At 38.2% G+C, this 11112-nt stretch overlaps 1 protein-coding gene across 1 annotated transcript; it reads right to left on the bottom strand.

Moving 5' to 3' along the window:
* Positions 1-2984: 2984 nt before the first annotated feature.
* On the bottom strand, positions 2985-8253 carry LOC108435885 (G-protein coupled receptor 54). The gene is made up of 5 exons (XM_017712011.2): positions 8055-8253; positions 6639-6763; positions 6380-6515; positions 5092-5330; positions 2985-3543 (listed from the first exon to the last, which is right to left on the bottom strand). Exons 1-5 carry the CDS (start codon positions 8251-8253, stop codon positions 3196-3198), a joined length of 1047 nt encoding a protein of 348 aa, XP_017567500.1. The 3' UTR covers positions 2985-3195.
* Between the last annotated feature and the right edge of the window lie 2859 nt (positions 8254-11112).

Raw genomic sequence — 11112 nt, forward strand, 5'->3', positions numbered from 1 at the left:
TAGTACTTTTACTTTCAATACTTAAGTACATTTGAAGCCAAATACTTTTGTACTTGGCTTGTACTCAAGTTGAGGTCTAGAGTAAGGACTTCTCCTTTTACTGGAGTGATATTTTACCGTGGGTATCTCTACTTTAACTCCAGTACATGATTCGTCCACCTCTGATTTCTTAGTATTTAAATAGCACTGACCAGTTGCACGTTTCCTTAGGAGGTGAGCGTAATCAATCCTGTTTAGCTGGATTCAGTGCAAATGAGTGTGAAAATCATTACAGTCGTTATTATATTTAAAATATGTGGCTGTTATTCCAGCTTATCAAACTTCAGACAAGCTAAACATCATACAGCATGCATCGAGGAAGCGCCTTGAAATATCTTGACTTTGCATTTTTGCCATCAGACAAATAAAATCAACGTAAAGAATTCAGTTAAACAGAGGCAACTTTTAGCCAGTTAAATGCGTGAAATCCGTTCATTTTACTATACAAATCATTTCACAAGATGTTGTGGCAAGACGCGATGTATCAGTCACTGTTTTGACTTTATTTTAATCCACACTTTAAGTTTGATCTTCTTGAATTCTCATTTATGGCGCCACGTTGCCACCTAGTGGGCAGAAATGGCATTGCGGTTCCCGTGCAATTCGGTGGTATGGACTACTCGTCAGACCAAAGGTATTTAGACGACATTTCCAGTTAATCATTAGTCCAATTTGATGTTCAACTGCACGCACCCAGCTTGTATGATTTCCATAGAAAAGCACTGTCCATAGAATGAGACGCCCTGGAGCAGCAGGCATGCCTACATCCGACTGTCCGTTTCAAAACCGGTTTTAACCCTGCTGTTATCTTCAAATTTACTAACGTCGCTTATCTTTGGGATCACTATTCCCAGCAGTTTAAACCTCTGGGAAATAACCAAATTCTGCTTCCCCCTCCCCCATACAGTGGAGTGACCTATGAGTGGTTCCAGCACTACTGCAGGTGTGGTCACGTTAGGTCAGGGCTCTAAAGCCGAGGGAAGTTTTTTTTCTTTTCTAAAAAGTGATTCTAAAAGTGAATGTTATAGTGACGTCAACATCGCTCAAAACAGCCAAAACAAATGTGTGTAAAATGTTGATGTTTCATATGTTTTATATGACTGAAACAGCCTGGGGTCAAACTCACCCCAAAGAACATAGTACATACCACCATGTTCATGCTTATGTTTAGCTCCTTATCCCCATTAAATTGGGAAAAGTCATTAAATATGAAGCAAATAACGTGTGTGAAGTCAATAACTTCAGTAGAAACACTATACACTGAATTGGGATCAAGATGGGCTAAAGATAACAAGAGGATTAACCCTCCTCTTATAAGGTGAAGTCATTTTAAGGTTAAGTGACCTTTATTAGTCCCACAATGGGGACATCTCACCTCTGCATTTAACCCATCCGTGAAGTGAAACACCACATACACTCTAGTGAGCACACACACACTAGGGGGCAGCAAGCACACTTGCCCAGAGCGGTGGGCAGCCCAATCCACAGCACCCAGGGAGCAGTTGGGGGTTAGGTGTCTTACTCAAGGACACCTCAGTCATGTGCTGTCAGCTCTGGGGATCAAACTGGCAACCTTCCAGTCACAAGGCTGGTTCCCTAACCTCCAGCCCATGACTGCCCTGTTTTAGAGAAATCCTTTTTGTAACATTCTCATATTCTTCCCATTAAATATCTGACTCTAAATGACCTCTGATGTCATCACGTGCCTCTCTCAGCATTACTTTTTAGCAAATCTATAATAAAGATTCTGAATGATCACATTGTAGCTGCATTTCCACAGTGCATCAATACCTACAACACTTGCTTTCGCCATGTTAAAGGTTCATTCGCTAATACTTAAAATTAAGATACTGCGATACAAATTCATTTCAGAAGGTATTTCACAGTGAAGTGCATTAGACTAATGTTTTGGCTATTTTCATTCATGTTCGAGTGTATTTCATAACTATATTCACATACATTTATTTTTTGTATGGTAAACTTCTGTGTACAATATTTCTCCATACATTTAAAAATCTATTTTAAAATAAATGTGGTTAATATGGCCATATATTCTGACATACATTTTAGTGTTTGGAATGTATGTCAGCATGGGCAGCAATGTAATTGAAGTGTATAATAATGTATGTCCATCTATTTTTTTTTTCCATATGAGCACTTTGACCTGATGAATTTCCCCTTTTAAACCTGATAAAATGGCAGACAAACCTGTTTATAGTAAGTCATAGCAATAAGCTACTTTAAATACGTAGTATCTCAAACCCAACATTCAATTTGCTGGGTTTTAGGCTGCAAATGACTCCATCTGTTATTCATGACTGCAGACACAACTTCACCACTTTCCTCTGCTAGACTGCTAGTTAGCATGCTAAAGGCTACATGGCTAACAACAACAAAAAGAAAGGCACCACAGCTCTGCAGCAAAGGTGACAGCCAAACAAAACAATTATTCACAAATTTGATGTACATTCTGTTCAGCTTCAAAAGTTTGCCAGGCTAGCCGATTAGCTCAGAGGCTAAACTGCCGCGGGTCAGGGACTTCAGTTTTCAGAGTTCAGTTTGAGTGACTGTTCAATGAGTGGCCACACTAGTGTAATGGAATGACACACTTCCAAGTCAAGGTAGACAACGGCATATTAAAGAAAGTATATTGAAGCAGGACCCAAAATGGCTAAAGGGGTAAACCCTCCAGCACTGGGCCATGGAGCAGTGGAATTGTGTTCCCTGGAGTGGAGCTCCATCCAAGTGGATGAGTTGGAATGGTGTTTGTGATCCAGAAAAATCATGATCATCCCAAATCAATTTATGAATGACCTCATTAATGCCTTTGTGGCTGCAATCAAATCATCACAGCAATGGTCCAACATCTAGTGTAAAGTCTTCACTGAGGAGCAGAGGCTGTTACTGCACCAAAGCACACAAATCCCCTATCATTACCCCTACTTTCAAAGAAATAAAAAAAAAATGTATACAAACTTTTGAACATATAGTATTCATCAAATCAAATTATCTTACAAATTTACAAACATTCAAACACTCACAACATTCATTATAATATGAATACAGTCTAGACTACGTTTTAACATTACAGCCTCAGTATTGAGTACAGGGAATATTTATATGACCAAAAGATACTTTGAATCTCTGAAACAGATCCTATGACACATAGTGCATCTCTGTGTTGGCATTTGCGTTCGGCTGCTGGGCGACAGACACCCGCTGCTTGAAGAGGCAATGAAAAGTTCTCTTGAAGGCCTTGCGGAAGTTGGCACCCATGAAGGCGTAGACAATAGGATTAATGCAGGAGTTGCTGTATGACATGCAGTGGGCCCATATCTTCACTTTGTAAGCGTAGTAGTCTTGGCGGAAGTGCGGACTAAAGGCCTGCACCATGATGAAAAGCTGAATGGGACCCCAGCACAGAATAAACAGCTGTACGATCACCAGAACCATACGAGACACTTTAGCCCTCACAGCAGCACTGCGCTCAGTCTGGACCTGCAGCTGAAGCACAGAAATCGCAGAAAAGACATTTGATTACTAGGTTGTGAAAATCATTGATTCAAATTGTCTTTCTCAGTTAACTGACTGTGACTAGATGGAACTTCCTATGGTGAAAATGCATATTTACATTGACATATTTCTGAGGGTCCCTAAACTAGTTGAAGGTTTTCTCTCAATGATAGGTGCAGGCGGTGGGAGGGGGAACTGAAACCTGATATTGGTGAATTTTTTTCTCTCCTTCTGCTGGTATATGGTGACAAAACTCAGAAGACATTTTAAAGTTGAGCAAAATTTATTGTAGAGATACGCCAGTTAATGGCTGATTACAATTTATTTACAGCCCAATTGGTAACAATTTATTTGGATAGTCCACTTTAGATGCTTTGTAGATATTAAATTTACTTTCAAGTTACATCCAACTAAATATCTACTAAATTGACCATAATTGTCTTTAGCTCTAAACCTGCTCTAATCCTAACGCTAACCCTAACCTCAACCTCAACCCAGAAGATAAACCCAACCTTTACCCTTAACCCTGGTCTTAATCCTAACTCTAACCCCACCACTGTTTAGAAACAATTGAGTTTCAACAGATAGTTTGTTAACAATTTGAACTATAGGGGACTATCCAAATAAAGTGAGACCGCCAAATTGTCCCATTTTTATTAGCCCTTTTTTCTAACCCGAAGCTCACACTGTGTGGGCTAATTGAACACATGAATCACATGCCAGTATTAACCAAAATTGCAAAAAAAAAAAAACATTATTTCCTTTTTATTGGGTCAAACTGGCATTTTAAACAGCATAAATAAAGTAACAATGCTACATTGAAAGTAAAAGACTTCATATAATGAGCGGTGCAGTTGTAATTTTCTTACAACATTTTGGTGTTTTGTGCTGCAGCAGCCCTCAGATACACTGCAAGTGCACTTATTATGATATTATTTAGGTCAACAAATTTCAACTCAGATCAGCCAAAATTAGTTAATAAATAAAGTCCAATCACATATTCTGTGCAACAAATCTGCAGATCCTGAACTTGATCAGTTTAATTGTGGACTGAGAATATTTAGAAAAAGGTCCGTTTTGATTTCAGATTTTGATTGACCTACATTCTCATAATGACCTCTTTTACAGTAAGAAACATGGCCTGATAAACATACCCATTAGTATGCAATATATGCATTTTTTACCAGCCATTTAAAAGCCTGGCAATCCAACAGATGTCAGGATGTTCTGGGGAAAACCTTTATGTTTGCCTGGAGTCGGAAAAAGATATGATAGTACTTTATAATAACACTAATAAGCATTTTACTTATATGCATTTTAAGTGATATCTTTTCAGAAGTATTTTATAATCTTCAAACACTATGTGTGGTTTGTTAATGGTCAGTTGCCTTTTTTAAAAGTTTATTTTAATATCATCTTTTTAAAATTTTATTATAATATCATCCTAAGTGTCTGGCTTTTGAACGATTAAGGTTGTACTACTGCATCTCTAAATCGCTGCCAGTGCACAGCGTTTAGGATTAACTGTACTAACATTACCTGATAGTTATTGTCGACAGGTTCCACAGTTGGCCGGCCCATTTGGTGCAGTATGACCAGATAACACACACAGATCGTCACCAGTGGGAGCATATACACACCCAGGAAATTGTAGAGGATAAAAACCTTCTTGTGTGTTGTTGTGGGAAAGGTCTCGGTGCAGAATACCCGAGGGCCATACCATTCGCCAGATAAAGTCCTGGTATATAGAGGCACTGGCACAGACACCAGTAAAGATCCTAAACAAAGAAAAAACAAAGGCCAATCTTCTAAAAACAATGTATATCTAATTTGTAGACACCCCTAAACAGCTAAAGTAAAAGCTAAAGTAAAGCTACTTCATGGTACACACGTTTCTAACGCAGCTGGTGTAATATCCACAGAAAAGCAATGGGAATAGAATGGGATGCTCTGGAGCCTGCAGAGAACTGTGTTCTCTGAAGTGATAGAGCTCCATCCAACACTTTGAGCTGGAGTGGCCTTTGTGACCCACAACTAATCAGCATCATCAGTGCCTGACGTGACTAATGTTATCAGATCCTCACAGCAATCTTCCAACATCTTGTTTAAAGCCTTTCCATGAGAGTAGAGGCTGTTACAGCATCCATGCTGGGACAAAAGCATTATTGATACCCTTGATTTTATAAAAAAAAAATCACCCATTAAAGAGCAGGTGTCTACAAAGTTGAGGTGGGCAATATGACTATAATATAATATTGCGATACTTTTCATAGATCATATGTCACGATATTTATTTATTCAGACATCGGATCCATTTGGAATGAATCACATCCAACAAGAGTTTAAATGACTAATTATGATTATAATTTTTGGATTTCATTATAATTTCTTTATAATGAAACAAGCTGTTCTACGCTCTCAAAAAAGATGGTTCTTTGGTAAAGAAAATGGTTCTATAAATCACCATGAACACTCAAGGAACCCTTTGTGTTTTTTTGAAAAGGGTTCTTCAAATGTTGCGATGTCAAGATTGTAACAATAGAAGAACCCTTTTGGGTGCTAGGCATAATCTTTCTCAAAAAGGTTCCATAAAGAACTGCCTATAGCACAATGATGCATATTTTCCATCAATCTGAAAAACCTTTTCCTGATGCAAGGAACTCTTTAATCACACAAGGGGTTGTTTGAGTGTTCATGGTTATTAATAGAACCATTTTTGTTTTTTAAGAGTGTACAGTACATTTATAGCATTAATTACACAGCATAAAGCACTTAATATGATGTGTATTGCTAATATGGGTAAAGAATCCACAAGAGAGCTGCAGACCTATCCAGATTCCCAGGCTGACCATGGTGGCAACTCTTGGGGTGCGACACTGCAGAGAGCGCAGTGGGTACACGGTAACGTACCAGCGGTCCACACTCATCACGGTCAGTGTCACGCAGGTAGCCTGTGCAGACACCTACGAAAGGAAAATCGGTGGATGACCTATTAATAACCGGTTGCATGTCAGGTGAGCACAGATTATGCTTCAAAACAATGAATTTTTCAACACAAAGCTTTTGATCAGAAAGAAATAACTTACCTGCTGGATGTAGCTCACAAATTTACACATGAAATTTCCAAAGACCCAGCTGGGCAGAGGATACAGCACAGCAGTGAACGGCACACAGCAAACCAGGAACGTGATGTCAGTCATCGCCAGATTCGCTGAGCAGAAAAGATGCTTTTTAACCTCACGCTTCCAAATACTTCAAAATCTCACTGAGCTTTAGCTCTTTAAAAAGAGACACGAGTAGATTAGATTAGATTAGATTAGATTCAACTTTATTGTCATTGTGCAGAGTACAAGTACAGGGCCAATGAAATGTAGTTAGCATCTAACCAGAAGTGCAATATATAACATTATTTACATAAAGTGCGGTGGTAACAGTGACCAGTGCATAAATATAACTGTTATATACATGTGTGTATAAGTGAAATGTGAAATATGTAATATAAAATATGAGACATACAATATAAAATATACAGTGTTATATATGCAGTGTTATATGTATCTATCTATCTGTGTATTATGTTTATATACAGGAATGTACATATTGAATATATAGTATATAATATACATATATACATAACACATACATAAAGTGAGATATGCAGTAATATGAATGTAGGTTATTATATACACATGCGTATACAAATATAGACATGTAGATGTAATAGATACTGTACAGATCAGGGAGCAGCAATACAAATGAAAGTTGTATGAATGAAGTATATCACTCAGTAGAACTCAACTAATGATTATTTGTCCATTATCACATCTCACATCTCAAGATAATTTCTTACCTTTTGACCTTCTGTTTCTTTCTTTCTACCCTCTCAGAAATAAAGGTTTGAAAGGTCAGTGGGAGAGGTGCACTCAAGGGCACATCTCAGTACCTTCAGTCAGAGAACATTTTTATCATAATCCACTGAAAAGTTGTACTGACTCTACACACCCCGTCTCGCCTCCAGCCTTTTACTGTTCTGTCTTAAAACATTCGGTTATGAAAAGGTACAGATATGTACTTTTCACTTGGGAAAACTTATTTAAGCTACACCTTTAAGGTAAAACCACTGTTATACCTCTGAGGGCACATTTACATCGTTTGTACCTTGATGAACAACAAATGTACCTGCACAGAACCTTTATTTCTGACAGTGTACTAGTTCTTCATGTGCTGTTTGAAGGTCCTTTACTACATTTATATTTGTTGACATTTTTCACCTTATATATATATATATATATATATATATATATATATATATATATATATATATATATATATATATATATATATATAATTTTTTTAATTAATATGATTTACTTTTATATGATGTACATTTGTCTTGTTGTACGGTGCCCTTATGAATGTTGCTGTCCTTCATATTATTACTAGTATCATTATCATCCATGTCTAATAAAATACTTCTAAAAACACACTTTTAGAACACTCACCTATGTAAAAGTTGGTTGCTGTCCACATTTTCTTGTGCTTTGAAATGACGTGGAGAACCAGAGAGTTTCCAGTGAGTCCCACCACCATGATGACCCCAAACACCAGCGGCACCAGCCAGGCGTCCACGAGCAGCGGCGCCTCCTCATCGGGGGTAGCAGCGTCACTGGAGCCGTTACTGGAGTCCACCGACTCGTTCATGGTCAGTTTAACCTCCTAAGCACACCCAGCGGTCAGGTATAGTTGGCTCAAAGCTGGACGGGGCTCCTCCCCTCGCTGCTGGACAGCCAGTGTCGCGCTGTCAGAGTTCAGCATCGCTGTGCTGTTTCAGCCCTTGGCGGCTTTTATAGGGAAACCGCGAGCGTTTAGCAGAGATGCTCTAGGTGCAATTAGGAGTTGACCCCGCCCCTCAGCCCCCTCAGCCCCCAGCCCCTTCCTCAGAATCCACTCGAGGACAAATGAATTTGTTCAGTTTGTTATTTCTGTCAATCCCACAAAACCTCTGATGTGGGGATGGACAGTAGCACCGATTATCTTGTCGACACGATACCAAGCAATACCAAGAAAAAACACAGATTCCATTACTCTCCGAACTACTTTTAAAATAGTGGTTCTTCAAGGGTTCCTTAGTAAAGAAAACGGTTCTATGTGGATTGATTAAAGGGGTATTTGCATCGAGTTCCTCAGATTGATGGAGAAGGTGCTGTAGATGGTTTTTGAAAAGGGTTCTACACAGCCCCCATAAGGGTTCTTCTATTGTAACAAGCCTGACATCATAACAACAGAAGGAGACTTTTTCGGTGCCATGTAGAACCCTTATCAAAAAAGTTCTATACAGAACCATCAGCAATCATAGAAAGGGGTCTTTTGAGTTTTCTTTACTAAAGAACCCCTGCAGGGGCTGTTTTTCTTACAGTGTCGAGCTTGGGTTCACGGAGTGCAAGCTCAGAAGTGTACAAAGTGTACTTTTCTTGTATGGCACAAGCTTTTCAGGAAGTACAACACATTCAAGACAACAGATGCTTGACTAAGTATTTATTCCAATGTTTACATACAGACATTGACAGATCACACATGGCTTGCATCCCAGTGACACAATATTCATTCAAAAATGATCTTGAAATTTTACTTGATACCAAACATTCATATTTCCATTTTGTCCCACTTACATGTAAAAAGACACACCCTGTAGTCTATGGTAGATGAAGCTAAATATCACTGCATTAAACTACCAATACATTATAACAGCAATCTACAGGCAGACAAATATGAATATTGTACAAAGCCATCCCCTAAGCCCAGCATTCACATCTACAGTAACATGTGGGACTCCTGGCTTCACGTGAATAAACATGTGTTTGATGTGTGTAGAAATACACATTCATAAGTGTTGATGCCTGAGAAAATGAGTAAACACGCACTCTTACTTTGGTTCGGAACATCAACACACCGGCTGGCTGAGGGTCTCCAGCCTCATCAGAGTATAAAATGTCACAAAACGTACTCATGATGTAAACCACAACAAGCCTTGATCTATAAATGTGTGAAACTAAAGCAAAGGTCACATTACTGACAAACTGGCATGCATGTGTAAGGCATATTTGTGAGTGCAAGTTGATAAGGGTATGATAACGGCCTGAAAAAAATAAAATGTTATGTGCCTTAAAGGCGAGCATACCTTTGGACATAACCTTGTACAACATGCCTTTGAGGCTGATCCAAATATATTAAAATCTGGCATTAACAATAACAGTTAAAATATATGTGAGCCTGTTTCTGAAGCTCTGCACTATAAACAGGTCCTCTGCTCAATTTGAGTTGTGCTGCTTAAAGAGGAATTCCAACAATCTTTTAAAGTGTCTGCTTAATTAAATCATGAAGATATACACAAAGCTATCCAGCTTTGGTTTGACGGGAAACACACCATTCTAGAAAAATGTACAGAGGCAGAATTGTTGACAGTGATGGTGATAGGAACCAGACGTTTGAAGTGTTTAATGCCTCAAAATGCTCTCACAAAGTTCTAACACGAAATGGTAAAAAAAACTGTCAGACACACTGCTATACAATAGTTTTGAGGCAAAGATTTGGCTTAAAACACACACATAATATTATTTATACATATACAGATATACATGTGTGTATATATTAATGTATTAATATATTCATGGCAGAAAAGGAGAAATACAGGACAGTGTGAGGCAACATAGATCCAAAAAGTTGCCCATTTCTTCATTCAAATTCCTTTCAAGATCACTGTAAAGAGTCCGTAAGTTTTCTCTATAATTAATGTCACACCCAACCACCCTGTATGGCCAAGTTTACATCTCAATGATTGAATTATGCAGAATTAATGAAACTTGGAGAGAAAAAAAAAAAATCTTCAATTTTCCTGACTAAAAACTTTCAAAACACACAAAGAAAAAGCACTACATATAGCAGAATGTCTTGAGATAACAGAGGCACCAGTACCACTGCCGTCATGCATGGCTTCACCAGAAGAAAGTGAGCACATTTATGAGAAATCATAATCATCATTTCACAAAAAAGCACATACTTGGTAGCATCATTTGGATAAAATATAAAAGTCCAGTATGCAACACTAGAGCACTGATGCTGAAAAAAGAAAAAAAGTGATAAAACATGCAACTAGCACTGCAAGTACTACTTATACAACATATCACTTTTAAGGGATTCTTTTATCCCTGAAACACTGGGATCTCTTCAAAGACAAAAGCGGGTTTTGTAAACCTTTGGAGACTTGGTGTTTTGACGTCTCCACTTTGGAAACCCTAGATATTTTTACATATATTAGACCAGGGTTTCAAAGTCCCAGGTCTGGCAACCCCAGGTGTGTAAAGCAGGAAAAATGCATGTGTATGGTCAACAGGACTGGGCCTGGGAACCCATATGATTAATTAGTCCTAAATCTCAGGATTAGTTCCAAAACTAATATTAGTATCAACATTGTGTTCTTGAGAACACAAAGACTGTGGTGAAGAAACTTGTGAAAAATGTGACTAAACTAAAACCTATTGAATGTGTAACTGTTTTGAATTG

The sequence above is a fragment of the Pygocentrus nattereri genome, chromosome 15, assembly GCF_015220715.1.
Source record: "Pygocentrus nattereri isolate fPygNat1 chromosome 15, fPygNat1.pri, whole genome shotgun sequence".
In the NCBI taxonomy this organism is placed as follows: domain Eukaryota; kingdom Metazoa; phylum Chordata; class Actinopteri; order Characiformes; family Serrasalmidae; genus Pygocentrus; species Pygocentrus nattereri.